Source organism: Puma concolor, chromosome A2, assembly GCF_028749965.1.
Source record: "Puma concolor isolate L17-30 chromosome A2, mPumCon1.1.hap2, whole genome shotgun sequence".
In the NCBI taxonomy this organism is placed as follows: Eukaryota; Metazoa; Chordata; class Mammalia; order Carnivora; family Felidae; genus Puma; species Puma concolor.
In genome coordinates this window covers 158,561,815-158,578,801 of record NC_141668.1, presented here as the reverse complement: position 1 = coordinate 158,578,801, position 16,987 = coordinate 158,561,815, and the positions used below count along the sequence as shown (strand labels likewise).

At 57.0% G+C, this 16,987-nt stretch overlaps 1 protein-coding gene across 8 annotated transcripts; it reads left to right on the top strand.

The window, feature by feature from the left end:
* Nucleotides 1-1,079: 1,079 nt before the first annotated feature.
* On the top strand, nucleotides 1,080-16,613 carry B3GNT3 (UDP-GlcNAc:betaGal beta-1,3-N-acetylglucosaminyltransferase 3). 8 transcript variants are annotated; one of them, XM_086698658.1, is made up of 4 exons: nucleotides 1,080-1,096; nucleotides 11,806-11,855; nucleotides 13,342-13,943; nucleotides 15,558-16,613. In XM_086698658.1, the coding sequence occupies exons 3-4, from the start codon at nucleotides 13,365-13,367 to the stop codon at nucleotides 16,107-16,109; spliced, it is 1,131 nt and encodes a 376-aa protein (XP_086554784.1). In that variant the 5' UTR covers nucleotides 1,080-1,096; nucleotides 11,806-11,855; nucleotides 13,342-13,364; the 3' UTR covers nucleotides 16,110-16,613. The 8 variants fall into 8 exon arrangements, with proteins under 8 accessions (XP_086554784.1, XP_086554780.1, XP_086554778.1 ...); XM_086698654.1 differs by lacking the exon at nucleotides 1,080-1,096 and adding an exon at nucleotides 2,043-2,083 and having other exon boundaries at nucleotides 13,345-13,943; XM_086698652.1 differs by lacking the exon at nucleotides 1,080-1,096 and adding an exon at nucleotides 2,090-2,226 and having other exon boundaries at nucleotides 13,345-13,943.
* The last annotated feature ends 374 nt before the right edge of the window (nucleotides 16,614-16,987 follow it).

The window sequence follows — 16,987 nt, the reverse complement described above, 5'->3', positions numbered from 1 at the left end:
TCATGACCACAGGGTCCTGGGAGCAAGTTCCGTGTTGGTCTCTGTGCTGAGCATGGAGACTGCTTGGAAGTCTCTCTTTCTCTCTCTCCCTGTCTCCCTCTGCCCCGCTCTCTCTCTCTCTCTTAAAAATAATTTTTAAAAATAAAATTAAACAGCTGGTTAGTTTACCAGCAAAATGGATTTATTCGAGAACAGCAGAGAAACCACAACTTGGGACAAGCAAGCTCTGACATAACTATGGGCATGTCAAAAAACAAAGGAGAGGAGGAACAGTTGTTTTAGGGAGAAGGAGTTAGTTGGGAGGGGTTGTTTTGACCTAAAGCCCATTGGAGAAAGGCAGAAGTTCAGGGTGATTGACTGCATTTACTGGCTGAGTTTGACACATTTACTGGCCGAGGGCCAGGGGTAATTGATCTCTTAAGGGGAAATGCAAAAGTCTACCTTTTCCCCTTTAGGGCCTGCCATTGATAATTCTTCCCTCTTGATGGCTCTTCTGTTGGATCTGTAATTGACAATTCTTCCTGCAATTGACCCGTGGTATGGCTCCCCCTTCCCAAGTGGACTTTAGCGAGGTTTCCCTTTATTACCTTTCACAGAATAGACACTGTGTCCATCCACTGGTCTGTTGATGGACTCTGGAGTTGTTTCCACCTTTTGGCTACCGTGAATAGCCCTGCTAGGGACATGCATGTACTGAGGATTTGCTTGAACACCGGTTTGCAGTTCTCTTGGGTAGCTACCTACCAGGAGAACTGCTTGGGTGATGAGATACTTCCTTCTGGGTGCAACGTGAACCCAGGCCCTCCAGCACCCTCATCTGCCCGGGGAAGATTATGGAGTCACTCCTGCTGTCTCCATGCTTCTACCTTCAGACCTGGCAGGCCTCAGTTTCCTGCAGCCATTGGGGCTGGGCGTGCCTCAGCTGACTTCCTCCACCGTGACTCTGAACACAAGATTACACCTAAGTAAGTTTCCAGGGCAAGGGATGCAGGAAGTGTCTGTTGCAGAAGGGAGGGGCTGCTCCCTCCAGATCAGGCACCCGATGCCAGCTCCTTGTGCGGCCCATGAATTCAGAAAACCCAAGGGACCCCATAAGGTAAAAGCAAGGAACCTAAACTGAAGCCTGAGCTGACGCTCCCCACCCCCAACCCCGGGGGGGGGGGGGGGGGCGGGGAGAATTGACCTCAACAGGCTCCAAAGTTACAGCATTTTTCCTAGCAAGAAAGTGTGGGTGGGCACCCAGTGCAGCATGAAATGCCCACGTTTGGTGCAGTGACATTTGATGCAATGGCCCTTCATACCCTCAGTGTATGGAGGTGACGCACGTGCTCTGTGTTGACCCTGCTCCCCAGACCTCTCCCAACTAAAAGAGCCAGGGCTTAGTTCCTCCATTTTCGGCGGCAGGAAACTGAGTCACACCCACCCAGGACGCGCCCCCCTTTCCTCCTTGGGGCGGAGAGGCAGGGGGTGACTCGAACCATCACCTGGTTCACACCTACGGAACTGGTTCTCCCCCAAACCAGAGCTCCCGACCCCAACGTGTCAAGACTAGAAATTTCAGACGCGGCGTGAGGCAGGATTCGGATCTTTACCAACCCCAACCGCAAGAACCTTCAAATCCGACTTCCAACTTCCAGAACCTCTCCCATCCCGAGGGCTGTGGGTTCAGGACAGGCTTTCGGGTTGCGGAGTCTTCAAACCCCTTGCAGAGATCCGAGGAGCCCCTTGGGCTCAACCTGCTTTGCTGTCGCCCTTTCCATCATCTCTTCATCGAACACAGGGTGGATCAACCCTGCACGGGGCCCCGTGCCAGGGGCTGGGAAGGCGCTGCTTGCACACCCCCGGGCCGCGGGGAGCTCACTCTCTGGCTGGCGGGGGCGGGTGGGGGGAGGGCGGGACCCAATTGGGGTTGAGAGCCCCGAGAGGGCGCGCAGGAGGTGGTAGAGGAAGGTTGAGGTGGGAGCCGGCGGGCAGAGGTGAAGGGGCGGGGTCGGGAGGGGAAGAAGGGAGGGGCCGGCGGGGTGAATTTCTACTGGGCTATTAAGCAGCTCGGCCAGGCGCGGAGTGGGGAGCCTGGAGGGAGGTGAGGCTGGGAGGAGGCAGGAAGGAATTAAACCTGGGGGGGACGGAGGAAGGTATAGGCGGAGGCTCGCGCGCAGGTGAAGCTCTCCCTCCTGCTCGCAGCGCAGAGGAGCCAAGAGGTCAGAGGCTGGACCGTGGTCCGGGGTGAGTGTTGGGGGCCCCTGAGGACCTGGCGGCCCTCCGGGGTGGGGAGAGGAGAAGTCGGGGCTCTAGGGAAGCCCAGGCAGGTCCCTGGGGTCGGGTCTCCACCGCGCTTACCCTCAAGATGCCGGGAGATCCCGGAGCCCCAGGTCTCAATGACTCCGTGGCCCTCACCCATCAGTGATAGTCGTCGCCGGCGTCTCCAAGACCGGCTCGAGCCTGGCGGGCAAGGAAGCCTCGCCTGGCACTGTCCCGTCGCAACTCTGGACATAGGGAGGCGTCCCTGGACCCCTGTCCCCACTCCCCAACGCCCACTTCCCAGGAAAGGGCTGAATGTCTCGTTTGTGTCGAGATTGTTGGCGCACTGATAGGGTCTGTCAGGAACAGCACCCTGGTGCCCAGGCTGGGGTTTTTATTGTTTCTTGAGGGAACCGCCGCTGACCGCCAGCCTTCCCAGGCGCTGGGGACCTCAGCTCACGGCTCCCTCTGGGGTTCCCAACCCTCCCTGTTCGGCCAATGCCTGGCTCGGTGGCCTGGGCAGGGTGCCCCTGGTTTTTGAACGCACCTCAGTGTCACCTCCCTGACTGACTAGGACAATGACTCAGCTTCCATTTGGTTGCCCGAGATGTCCGGCCAGCGGCAGTTTTTATGACGGGGGCCCCCGACCCCTCGGGGACCTCAAGAGAGTGACTTTGGGTCTCTGAGTTTCCGTTCCCCTATGTGTCAAGGTGGGGCGGGTTGGAGGGGACTGTGGGGAGGGTCAAGTACGTGGGCTCGCACTGCAGCCGTGCAGTGAGTGGACATCCAGGGAAAGCCAGCTGTCACTATATTAAGTATTACTGTATCATTAGCCACCCTTCCAGGTTCCCCGGGGGTGCGAGTTTTTTTATGGCCATTTTTCAGATGGGGAAACTGAGCTCTCCCACTTCCCCTCCCCCCCAGAGCCTCCTGTAGCCCAGCTTTGGGGCCAGCCCTGGGGCTACGGCGTCCTCGCACCGCCCTGCGGGTTCCTAAGGCGGCCACCCGGCCGGGCAAGGGCTGAGGAGTCTGGAGAAAGAGGTGTGGACCCTGCGTCGGGCAGCGGGGGCCCCACTCAACCCAAGTGAGAGGATTGTTCGTCCAACCCAGATGGGTACCTTTCCCTTTCTCCCTCACCCGTCGGGTGTGGCAATTCCTTCCAGGTGCCCTGGGTGTGGGGGAACCAAGGAGGGGCCTCGAAACGTCCCTTCTCCAGGCCAGAGCTTGAGGGATTCAGACAGGCTTCCTTGGCCCAGGAACCCCAGGGCTGGGCTAGGTGAGCCTTGGAGGAGGAGGGAAGGTGTTACTGGACGCCTTCTCTTCCTGCCACTGCCTCTGAGGCCCAGAGTGGGACAGTGACTTGTCCCCCCACCCCCCATGAATCAAGAAGGCTACCCACTGTGATCCGGCCCCCTGATGGGATCCCCGTCATGGGGAGCTCACTACCAGCACAGCAAACTAAAGGAAGCCTCATCAGGCAGGGATTGAGGTCCTACATGACCTTCCTTGGATGAGGGCTCTGTGCCTCAGTTTCCCTATCCATAAAAAACCAGGCCAACAAAGCCCTCCCTGCCAGTCGCAGGTGTCGTGGGTGGAGAGCAGGTGGTCCAAATGGGACCACACACAGGGCTTAAGAGGTGTTAACAGGTATTAACTCTAATCCTGACTGAAGGAGGGCATGAAGGTGTGGGGGGGCTTTCGGGAGGCCCCCAGAGGAAGGTCCCATGAGACCTCGATTCCTCCATCTAGGAAACAAGTCCAAGGATGTCCTTTGAGGCTCGGCTGGGGCAGGGCCGGCATTTAGTTCGAGGCCGCAGGTCCCCACCTGGCCCATCCCACGTACCCTGAGCAGTTTCTGAGGTGGGCTCTCCCAGGTCACCTCCTCCACGGAGCCATCCGGGACGAGCCCTTTTTTCCTGCCCCCCCCCCCCCCCCCCCCCCCGCCGCTCTGCTTACAAAAATAACTTCTATTTCTTGCAAAAAGGGACCGGTCCATCATTACTGGGAGGCCTAGCTGGTATGAAATCAGTGATCAGGGTCCAGCGGATCAGGGTTCAAATCCTAGCAACCACTCTTGGCCTTGGTTGGATGTGTGACCTCTGGTGGGGGGCGGGGGATGAGCCCTCCCTTTCTGGGCCCAACTCAATCACCTGGGAACTGGAGATTAGGTCTGCCTGGAAGGTAGTTCACGGGCTTCACAAGGACAGTCACAGGGATCACGCCCCAGGCCGGGGCCTCACACCCTCTCCTGCAAATACCCTGAGTCCCACCCTTGAGTCTCTTCCAGGAACTTCTCTAGAAAGCTGTCGCATTCACTGCCTTTCTGCCCCTGATTCACACATCAGTTCCGTGAACACGGGCGTTTCTTGCAGTCATCTTGGCCGCGTGCCCAGAACGTATACCAAGGGCATGGCACACACTAGGTGCTCGGCGGTGGCTCAGCAGTCACAGCGTGTATGTGACAACGGTCACCGACGCGGATGTTAACTGGTCCTTGTTGGCGCTTCCTAAATGTGTGGTTTGGCTTACAGCCTGTCTCAGGACCCCGGTCGCCGTGTGCACAACTGGGGTTCTCCTGTCACCACCACCCCCCCTGCCCCTCCCCTTGCCTTCTGGAAGTCCCAGAACGTTCCATGCCCTTTTCAGAATCCCAGCTGAGCCTTGTCAAGTTAAGTACAGCATGAGGAAGACCCCAGTGAGGCCGGTATTCATTCGCCTGCGGGAAGTGAGCCATGGGTTAGCAGCTGACAGCATCCGGCTTTGCAGATGAGGCCCAGAAGGGACCCGCTACCGGCCCTGGGTCCACCGACGGGGCCGCCACAGCCGACTTCGGGGGGCTGTCGGTCTTCCCGGCTGCTGGGCGAGGGTTTTAGCCCTCACTTCTCTGATTCAGAAACTGAGACCCAGCGACTGGGGCAGGGAGTGGGTCTGACGGGCCCGGAGAGCGGTCCAGGACTCACCCTCTCCGGGCCTCAGTTTCGTCATCTGGGAAGCGGGAGCATCATGCGGGGAGTCCCCTTGATTTGATGGGACCCTCCAAGCCCGTGTCAGGCGGGCCCGCCATGGTCTCACAGGAGCAGGCGTCCTGAACGAACGAACGAACGAACGAATGAATGAATTCTGCTGAGTGATCAGCCCCTTCTGCGATGAATCGTGGCCACCCAGCGACTGTATATTTCAGTCTCAGGACCCTTCAGTGGCTGGTTCATGTTCATTGTCATTTGTGTTCATGTTCACTCATGCATCACGAATGCGAACGTGTTCCGTCGTATGTTAGAACTCCTGGGTGCTTCCCGCGTGTTTAGCCGGTCATTAACAGTTACGAACGTCGGGGTTCTTGCTCATTAAACGTATCATGAGTATTTCAGCGCTGCGGAGATTTGGCTCCTTAGTGCATTAGTACCTCTTGGTCCTGTCTCTGCTCTACGGGCACTTGCTAACTCACCATGACTGAATCGCCGTCGTGCCCCAAGGCCTGTAGGGCAGACGGGGCCGTGGCACCTGTCACGTGCAGCGGGCTTTGGGCTGAAATGAGGCATGAGGAAATTGTTGATGTGTGGGCCGTTGTCTTTTTCCCCCGTTCAACAAACAGCCAGTGAGCGTCACATGGGGACACAGCTGTCGGGGGGCGAGACACCTGGCCCCACCTCTGGGGCTCCAGGCCGGTTGGGCAGATAAACAGGAGAGAAGTGAGTAGATTTCCCACGTGCAGTGGTGGTGAGAACGGCAGAGAGAATCAGAGCTGGGGGCAGGGTGTTTTAGCTGGGAGGTTGAGGCCCTTCTGAAAAGGCAACATTGAGGGCACCTGGGTGGCTCAGTTAGTTAAGCGTCCCACTTCGGCTCAGGTCATGATCTCGCGGTTTGTGAGTTCAAGCTCCGTATCGGGCTTTGCAGTGACAGCGAGGAACCTGCCTTGGATCCTCTGTTTCCCTGTCTCTCTCTGTACTCGCACGCACACTGTCTCTCTCTCTCTCTCTCTCTCTCTCAAAGATAAACAAAAAAAAAAATTAGAAGGCAGCATTGGGCTGAGCCTAAAGATCAATGGGGAAAGAGCAGAAGTCAAGCAGGTGCAAAGGCCCTGTGGCAGGGCTGAAAGAAGCTGACAAGGCTGGTGCGGCTGGAGCAGACCAGGAGGCAATGGTCGTTAGGGGCGGGGGGACGGGAGCTGAGAGGTCCCATACCTGGCAGCCACACCCCAGAGGGAGGCTCTTGGATCTTGAAAACGTTGAAACAAGTGGCTTTTCCGTGTATACTAGAAGACGCAGGCTCTGGGTGATGGCGAAATCGCACCAGTGTGTCTGGAAGGCAAACAGCCAGGAGCAGGATCAGCTGGTCTGGCAGTGAGGGTCCCTGAGAGTCAGCCCAGATGTCACTGCTGTGACTCTGTCCACAGCCGCTGTGTCTGATCTGCAGGGAAGAAGCATGAAGGAGGCCTTGCCGTGGGCAAGCAGTGGAAAGATGTGCTCCTCCGTCAAATACCTGCTGGGCCTTCCTGGTTTACTTGCCATCGTGTCCCCACAGCTCTTGGCTGGACACCACACCGAAGTCAACCACTGCCCCAGAACATCCCATGGGAAAGGCTCCCAGGCTTTGTACACTGTTCCTCCCGATCCTTCCTTCTCCGCCTCCCATGGGCTTTACCCATTGATGACTCCCTTCATCGTCTTTCCTGAATCCGCTCCCCTCCCTGCACCTCGCTGACCAGCCCCTGTCCAGGCCCCCAGATTCTTCTGCCTGGTTGCTGCCTGGCCTCTACTCCTGCCTGATTGTCCTTGTCCCCTCCGTAGCCGCAGGGGGCTTCTTAAAGGCATAGATCGATCTTTTCCCTCTCCTGCTCAACCACCCCCTCCGTGGTTCCCATTGCCCCTCACATGTGCCAACATAAGAGGTTCTTCGTGGCCTGCCCCGTTTCCCCCCACCCTCCCCCTGGCATGGTCTGACAACCCCCCCTCATCTCCCTCCTGTCGCCCCGTTCCAGCCACAGGGCCTCCCTGTCTCTGCCTTCGGCACCTTACATTTGGGGTCTGACCCTTTGCGCTTGCTAAGCCCTCGGCCCAAGATGCCCTTCCCCCAAGGCTTTGACCTTTCTATCTTTTCTTATTATCTTTATTATCCTTCAGGAGTTCCCAGGCTGATCAGGTGCCCCACCCATGGGCCCGCCCTTCTCCCACAGTGTTAATCAGGATGCTACAAGACGAATTACCTCCTTCTGGTGTTAACATCGGAAGAAAGGGGCTGGTTTAGTTATACCTGTTCATAGGTTCCACTCGCCTGTCTGCACCCAGGGTGGCCCAGCAGCGGAGTGTTGGCTGACCTGGGCTCCGGTGGTCTGTCCTTTGTCAGATGTTTAAGTGCGTGATTCCTTTGACAGATTCTGGAAGGCTCTGAGGTCCGGGTGGGGAATCTCCCAGAAATTCTGCATCTCGGGAAGAATAGGATAGACGGACTCCACCCGTCGGAGTCCTGGGCTCCAATTCTGCTTCACGCTGAGTCTCAGTGTCCCCATCTGCAAGCAGGGACTCTAAGGGCACCTAAGGAGCCAGTACAGTGACGAGGTCACTGAGTGGTTACCACACAGCCAGTGTGGTTAAAGCCAATTCCAAGTGACCTCGTTGCGGGTGGGTGTCGGGGGGCTCAGCACCGCCTCGTCCAAAGGGAAGTGGCTGGCCAAGGTCAATTCGGGGCTGGGGTTCAGCAACGAATCGGGCTTTCCCACTCCTTGTTCACATACCCTCTGTGGCTTCCCCCGACCTCCGGGAGATAGCCCACTTCTCAATCTGGCATTCAAGGTCTTTACAGGGTCTGGCCCCACTCCCTAGCCTCGGAAATCACCCCCTCCCCAAATTCTGCTTTTCAGCAAAATAAGCCACAGACGATACCTTGAATAGGCCTGTTTTCTCTCCCTTCCATTCCTTTCCGTTTGCTCTTTCCTCTACCTGAATTCCCTTCGGTGAGCTCCTATGCATCCTTCAAAGCCTTAGCTTCAATATCCTGGTCCCTTCTTCTGGCCCCAGGCCTGATCCCACAGGTACCTGGATTTGTCTCCCCCAGATTGGGAGCTTCTGGGGGGGCCGGGCCCAGGGTTGAGGCTTCTCAGGTTCCCCAGACCTATTTCTTGAATGAATGAAAGAATGCGTGAATGAATGAACGGTTTTCATATTATCGGTTTTTGGGGGGATAAGAGCTGCTGAGACCCTTCTCAGGACTGAAGGACCTGGAGACAAAGCAGGTTGTTTCTGTGGTGACATGAGGTACCCACTGGGCCACCCTGGGATAACTGTGAGCTCCGCCTCCCCATCTATGAAACGGGGGTGGTGATTTCCCCAGGGTTATTCAAAGCCCATGGACTTTACTGAGTTAGAGGCTGTTTGGACTTCTGTAAATCCAGTCATTCTGTACAGTGAGGACTGGAGCAGGGTCAGGGAACTGGACCCAGGCCTGCGAGGAGTTTCTTTCTCACCAGCTACCTGGCCCACCCAACAAAGGCCTCAGGCTGCCGCTCAGTAGCTTGGAGGAAGTAATAACCAAACCCACAAGGACAGACCCGTGACTACACTACCTGGGGCACCACCCACAGCGGCACCCAGCAAGGTTTACTAGACCAGTAAATCTTATGTGCTCTCAGCCTTGCTGACAGGGAGGCCCAGAAGTTCTTTCCTCTGCCTTGGTGGATGGCAAAAGGAAGGGGGTCTCGGATACATTAATGGAGGTCTATTATAGGGAGGAGGGGAAGTGGGTCTCCCTCCTCTGCCTCGAACTTGAGCTCTCAGACCCTAATCAGGAACCTCATGGGGGCTGGGCTGGTAGGGTAAAGCAGCAGAATCCCTGTTTAATTTTTTTTTTTTTTTTTTTTAGTGTTTATTTTTGAGAGAGAGACTGAGTATGTGTGGGGGAGGGGCAGAGAGAGAGGGAGACACAGAATCCTAAGCAGGCTCCAGGCTCTGAGCTTATCAGCACAGAGCTAGATGCAGGGCTCGAACTCACAAGCCTTGAATCATGACCTGAGCTGAAGTCGGACGCTTAACTGACTGAGCCACCCAGGCGCCCCAGAATCCCTCCATTGAGAGAAACCTTAGACCTGGGGAGAAAAAAATGGGGAATGCGGGTGGCTGTCGGTTAAGTGTCTGACTCTTCGGTTTCGGCTCAGGTCACGATCTCACCGATGAGGAGTTTGAGCCCTGCTTGGGATTCTCTCCGTCTCCCTCTCTCTCTGTGCCTCCCCTGCTTGTGCTCAGTCTGTCTCAAAAATAAACAAACTTAGAAAAAAGAACAGTAGAGCGCAAAACTCCTCCATATGATGAATTTGTATAAAAACCCAGCGCAAGGTTTTGTGTTCCACCCTGAGTCTCCACTTCTAATCTTCCCTCGTTTTGAGTTCTCTGTTCTGGGTTTCTCTTGGTTTAGACCAGGATATCTCAGCCTTGACAATGTTAACGTTTGCGGCTGGATTATCCGGAGGCGAGGCTATCCTAGATCCTGCAGGATGTTAATTGCAACAGCATCCCGGCTTCCACCCACTTAATGCCATTAACAGCGCCATACCTCCACCCTTTGCAAACGGTGACGGCCAGGAATGTCTCCAGATGTTGCCAAGTGTATCTTGGGGACTGAACCACCTGTTTGAAAATCCCTGATTTCAGCTCTAAACTGCAGATGGGGGCGGGGGGGTGCACCTGGGTGGCTCAGTCGGTTAAGCGTCCGACTTCAGCTCAGGTCATGATCTCGCGGTCCGTGAGTTCGAGCCCCGCGTCGGGCTCTGGGCTGATGGCTCAGAGCCTGGAGCCTGCTTCCGATTCTGTGTCTCCCTCTCTCTCTGCCCCTCCCCCATTCATGCTCTGTCTCTCTCTGTCTCAAAAATAAATAAAGGTTAAACAAAATTTACTTATTTATTTTAGAGCGAGCGAGCATGGGCAGGGGAGGGACAGAGAGAAAGGGAGAGAGAGCATCCCAAGCAAGGTCCGCACTCTCGGTGCAGAGCCTGACTCGGAGCTCGAACTCACGAGCCACGAGATCGTGACCTGAGCAGAAACCAAGAGTCAGAGGCTCAACCCACTGAGCCACCCAGGCACCCGTTTTCTATCCTTGTAGCTCGGGGTTTGCCTGGGAACCACACCTTTCCCGTCGTCCATCCTAAACTCAGGCCTCTCTTCAGTTCGGGGAAAATGTCCTTCCGGGATTCCATTCACTCTTGGGCCTCATCCATCGGTGCACGGTTTTATCCCAAGGTTATTTGCCTTTTGGGGTCTCCCAGACCTGCCCTCCAGCAGCCTAACCACGCCCCCCCCCCGCCCCCCCCCGGCCTGGCAGCCAAGCTGGAATGTCGCAGCGACAAGACAGGCCCTATGCCACCCGCGGACAGGGTCCTGAAGCTGCTGAGGCTCCGCCAGCTCCGTGCACCTGCCCTTCCCTCCCCTGGGACCTTGCCCCCAGACCTCAGCCACCCTGGCTCTTCTGTGCCACTCACATCCAGCTGGCATGCCCGCCAGACCTCAAAAGCCACACCTGCCACCAGGCCCCATTTCCTCCTGTGCCTTTTGTCACCTCGTGTCATTTCAGTGAGGTTTTAATTTGGCGTTTGTTCGCCCTCAAGAGCGAGGGTTCCATAGTGGAGACGGTTAGGTACCCCGTGCCTGTGGAAATCCAGCGTTCATTCGTTCCTCGTCCGTTCAGCACCTATTTAGCGCCTACTGCACACCAAGCACAGTTCTGGGGGCTGGGAATAAGATGGGGACCGAGACAGGAGCTCATGTTCTGGTGGCGGAGATGGATGAGAAACCATATATATACTTTTTAATGTTTGGCTTGATTTTTGAGAGAGGGAGACACAGAATCCGAAGCAGGCTCCGGACTCCGAGCTGTCGGCACAGAGCCCGAGGCGGGGCTCGAACCCACGCACCGCGAGATCACGATCATGACCTGAGCCGAAGTCGGACGCTGAACGGACCGAGCCCCCCGGGGGGCCCTGAGAAACAACACATTTTTCAAGTTTCATCATATATCTTAGGAGATGTAAAGTGCCATGGAAGAAAAAAAAAAAAAAAGGAGAACAGGGTCGGGGACCAGGGCTGCTAGTGAGATAGTGTGTCCTGAGGAGGGCACGTTGGAGCAAAGACCAGAAAGGTGTGAGGGAGGGAACCGTGTGCACGTCTGGAGGAGAGTATTCCAGGCAGAGGGAATAATCTGTGCAAAAATCCTGATGCAGGATCATACCCAGCGTGTTTGAGGTTAAAACCCCCACAAAAACAACTCTTACGTGGGGTTAATTCTCCCCGTTTCACATGGAGGCTCAGAGAGGGCAGGCTTCTTTTCCAAAGTCACACAGCAGAGCCTGTGGGGTAAGATCTGAGCCCTGTTTCCGGGAGACATCTGGCCGGAGGGGCTTGGCCGGGCAGCGTGCAGACACGTTAGGGAAATGGCCTCGTGGATCCAGGAGGAAGGCACCCTTCCCGGCTCTAGATGGAAATGGGAAGCTGCTCTCTTCTTTGCTTCCAGGCCATAGCCGGGTGGGGTCGCTTGGGGCAGGGGGAGACTTCCGGAATCCACTGACTGCCTCACATCTTCCAGGTGCCGGTGGGCAGAACAAAGAGACCCCAGAACAGCACAGGCAGCCTGAGGTAAGTCCTGAGGTCCACGTATTCATTCAACAAACACTCGTTGAGTGCCCACTAGGTGCCAGGTGCTGGGAGCTCCCTTCATGCTTGCACAGTCCTGTGAGTTGGAGGTGGCTCAGATGTCCCCCCCCCCTTTTTTTTTTTCAACGTTTATTTATTTTTGGGACAGAGAGAGACAGAGCATGAACGGGGAGGGGCAGAGAGAGAGGGAGACACAGAATCGGAAACAGGCTCCAGGCTCCGAGCCATCAGCCCAGAGCCTGACGCGGGGCTCGAACTCCCGGACCGCGAGATCGTGACCTGGCTGAAGTCGGACGCTTAACCGACTGCGCCACCCAGGCGCCCCAGATGTCCCCTTTTATAACTGAGGAAACCGAGGCCCAGGGTATAGAGGACGCACGGGGAGTGATGGCAGCGGGATTGAAACCCAGGAGTGGGGCTCTGGAGTCTGTACCTCTCTGGGGTGAGTCAACACGACCACGCATCTGAGAATGGGTGAGTCCTGCCTTGGGTCTCATCCAGTAGGTTCATGCTGCGCCGGAAAACAGACCTTCACATTTAGGACTGAAAAACACTAGAGACACTACCTCTCCAGACGAAAGGACATTAAGGGAATCCAGGGAAGCCCGGGAAAGGGATCTGGAAGGGAGACCGAGGGCTCTGCCTGGATACGGGGAAGGAAGGCTTCTAGGAGGAGGCGACATTAGAGCTGGGGTTTCGGAGGATGAGTCAGAGTTTACCAGAGAGAACCTTCATGAATTTACTTTTATTCATGAATTTATTCATTCAAACACTCCCTGCTTCCCCCATGTGTCTGCCCCCTGCTGGGCAATTCAGGGACCCTCAGGAAGTCACCAGTCTTAGAAAGACAAAGCTAAACGCAGACACCCCCGCGGGATCAAGACTGGACCAGAGAGGGGTAGACAGAGCTACAGGTGCCAGACAGAATCAGGAGTGTTCCCGAGGGGTTAAAGAGGGCTTCCCGGGGGCGCCTGGGTGGCTCAGTCGGTTAGGCGTCCGACTTCAGCTCAGGTCACGATCTCGCAATCCTAGAAGCTCGGAGCTTCCTAGTGGGGTAAGTGAAAAGGGAAGCAGGAAGCATCCTCATATCTCTCAACGGATAAAGAGGGAATTCTTTGGGTTTCTGGGCCATTTCTGAGGCAGGGACGTGAGGAAGACCAGGTCAAAAGCGGGGGGGATTCCGGGCACACCGAGCCTGGGAGGCTCACCTTGGCATCTCCAGGCCTCGGTTTTGTCTGTAAGGATTTAATCCCCCGCAGGGCCTGGGCACCTGTCAGAGCCAACGTGGGTTGAGGGGCGGGAGGAGGTGTGGGGTGTGGGGGGGATAGGAGAGGGTGCGTTTCGATACCGTACCGACCGGAGCGACTGTAGGGCTGCACCCAGGTGTTGGGGTCCACAGGTACCTCAGGGAAGGCGCTTGACCCGTCTGGTATCTTCAGTGCCTACCTAACCAGGTAGTTACTCCTACCAGGAACCACCAGGCCGGCCAGGATGAGATGTTCTCGGCCCCGCAGCACAGAGGCGGCCCTGCCTGTAGCTCTGAGCATCGTCACCCTCTTCTTCTTCAGTCTGTACATGTCATCGCCCGCCTTCCAGAGCCTGAAGGAGCCCCAGGACAACCCCGTGGCCCTGACCTGGCCCTCTCTACCCTCTCGGCCCGCCCCGCGCCCCCCGCCCGCCCCCTGCAGGGCCAACGCCTCCGTGGCCACCCTGCCCAACTTCAAGGGGCAGCCACAGCAGGTGCGTGACTTCCTGCTGTACAAGCACTGCCGTGACTTCCCGCTGCTGCAGGACGTGCCCCTGGGCAAGTGCGCACCGCCCGTCTTCCTGCTGCTGGTGATCAAATCCTCACCCAGGAATTACGAGCGGCGGGAGCTGGTGCGGCGCACTTGGGGCCGCGAGCGCCAGGTGCGGGGTGCCCCGCTGCGCCGCCTCTTCCTGGTGGGCACGGCCCCTAACCCCCTGGAGGCTCGCAAGGTCAACCGGCTGCTGGCACTGGAGGCACAGGCGCACGGCGACATCCTGCAGTGGGACTTCCATGACTCCTTCTTCAACCTCACGCTCAAACAGGTGAGCCCGCGGGGAGTCACCTGATGAGGGCCACCCCCTCCTCCCTGCCCCCTCACCACCGCCTCCTCTGAGGGGCCCAGGGGCCCAGAAGTCCCCATCCATCCCTCCCCGCTTTCTTCGCTGCCCTCACGGCGATCGGCGATCGGAGTCGCTAAGGGAGGCGGGGGGGGAAAGGGCAGGGTGACCCGATGTACAAGCCCGGCTGGCTCTCGGAGCCTGATGCCCTAGGTTTGAATTCATGCTCTGCTGCTTGCTTGATAATCATTTACCACTCGGGGCTTCCGTTTCCTCATAGTTATCAAGGAAATGGGATTGCTTGGATCTGCCCACCTCCCTCCCAGGGCTGTTACGAGAATTACAGGAGATCATATTTACAAAGCTTCTAGAGCAGTGCCAGATGTTCAGATGACGAGCGGGGGTTCGGGGCGCTGGACAGAACATCTTGTTGACTTGTTCTGTCTCCCCGTGAGGCCCACGTCTGTGCCACGGGTGCTCAATAAAGACCTTTTTGGTGGACCAGAACCCACAAGAAGTAGAGAGAACCCTGCCTTGACCCAGATAAGGAGTAGCCTTAGGTGAGCCTCCCAGGCTCGGTGTGCCCGGAATCCCCCCCGCTTTTGACCTGGTCTTCCTCACGTCCCTGCCTCAGAAATGGCCCAGAAACCCAAAGAATTCCCTCTTTATCCGTTGAGAGCTATGAGGATGCTTCCTGCTTCCCTTTTCACTTGCCCCACTAGGAAGCTCCGAGCTTCTAGCATTCTGATACACACCATCACCGACATTCTCTAGACCAGAATTAGAATGAGATTAGAATTAGAGGCTCTGAGGACCTACCCAGGAGTCGAAGGGGACCCAGTGTAGGTCCCTGCTTACAGTTGGCACAGACGGGTCTGGGCTCAAGACCTTAAGTTGCTACGTATCTGTTGTGTGACCTTGTCCAAGTCACTTTATCTGCAGAGCCTCTATTTCCTCATCGGTAGATGGGGTTGAAGATCACCCCTGCTTGCAGGAGAGACTCCAGGCAGGGTGGTGCCTGGCGTTGCAGCAAAAGTTATTACGGAGGAAACTGAAGCTAAGGCGGTTAGAGGGCCAGAGCCTCTCAACCTGTCACGTTCTTCATTCAAAACACAAAAGCATGTAAAAATGTCAATTTGACAAATCTGAATCCAGTACCTACGAAGCGATGACCCCACACTGGGTGCTCGGGAGATAACACGGGAGAGACACAGTCCACCCCCACCCCAGGGGAAGCCTAGAGTCTGGTGGGGAAGGTAGATGTTAAATAATAGACAGACGAGTAACTATTTACCAGCAGTGCTTGGCCAGGCAGAGTCAGAAGGAGCTACAATAAATGTAAATGTGACAATTTTCCAGCACTTATTGGCGCTTTACTGAGCATCATCTCCACAGGTCCCCAACACTCCCGGAGACAGGTCCTCTGATGAGGTCTGTCCGGAAGGTTGGAGACTGAAGCTCAGGGTGGGGCCTCAAACCCATGCTAGCTGGCCCGGGGACACAGCCTCGTCTGGGCTCCTTGGGCTGGGCGGCCGGCCGGGACCCACAGCTGATTGCCCCAGCCCTCAAGCTCGTGTGCCCTGTCCGCCTCGCCTTCAGGTGCTCTTCCTAAAGTGGCAGGAGACTCGGTGCACCAATGCCAGCTTCGTGCTCAATGGGGATGATGACGTCTTCGCACACACAGACAACATGGTCTCCTACCTGCGGGACCATAATCCCGACCGCCACCTCTTTGTGGGGCAACTGATCCACAGTGTGGGCCCCATCCGGGTTCCCTGGAGCAAGTACTATGTGCCAACAGTGGTGACACAGGAGGAGCAGTACCCTCCCTACTGTGGGGGGGGTGGCTTCCTGCTGTCCCGCTTCACGGCCACTGCCCTGCGCCGGGCCGCCTCCACACTGGACCTCTTCCCTATCGATGATGTCTTCCTGGGCATGTGCCTGAAGCAGGAAGGTCTGAAGCCCGCCTCACACGGCGGTATCCGCACAGCTGGCATTGGGGCTCCCTCGGCCCGCGTATCCTCCTTTGACCCCTGCTTCTACCGGGAGCTGCTGCTGGTCCATCGCTTCTTGCCATACGAGATGCTACTCATGTGGGACGCCCTGAGCCGACCCAACCTCACCTGTGGCCAGCAGATGCAGGTCTACTGAGGTGGGATCAGGGCCCGCAGCCTCTAGGCTCTGGTCTCCACCCCCACTGGAAGGGGCTGCATCTTCCTCCCGGAAAGCAGAAAGCTCTGTTCTCCCAAGTGGGCCGGGCACAGCGGAGCGCCAGGGCGGGTTTGATGAGCGACTAGTCTAGCTGGCAAACTCCTAGACGTCCTGCAAAACCCACCCGGTCCTCGAACCCATGTTCCGTCATCCTCCCTAGCCTCTCAGCTGAAGGGGGACAATCTCTTCCCAGGGCAGCCAACTGCAGAAGCACTTCTGAGTCAAGGTCCCGTTTCCCAGCTCCGACCTTGATCATGGGACGGACCTTCCATGGTGGCCAAGCCCTCCTTGGTAGTAAAGCCACAGTGGTTTAATGGTAGGTGAGTTCCAGCCATGGTTCAAGGTCCGTTGGGAACCCTAGGTCCATGTGCAGCTGAAGTGAGAAGTATTTGGCTGGCTGGGAAAGGGGTTTTGTTCCCTCCCTCTGCCTCCCCCCCCACACACCCCGGGGTCTCTGCCCACCTCTGACCTCGGATGGTAGAAGGGGCTGGAGAGCCCCGTGAGTGGGACCACCCCCTCCCTGCTCTAATGGTGGAAATGTCGGGCAGAGGAGGCAGACGGCTGTCTGACTCAGGCTGTGAGAGCTCGGACTTTCTGGAGTCCCCGAGAGAGCCCAGCTCCCATATTTGTGCTCCCCCCAAATTCCGGGAACGAGATCAACACACGCGCTCACCCCGGTGCCCAGAGAACGGGGCGATTCAAGCCCTTGGATGTCTCTGAGCTCTGGGGACCCAAGACCGGCCCCCACCCCAGTATGTTGGATTGGGGAGATCCAAGCAGAAGAGTGATACCCCCCCACCCCAGCCCTGCTGGCTCTG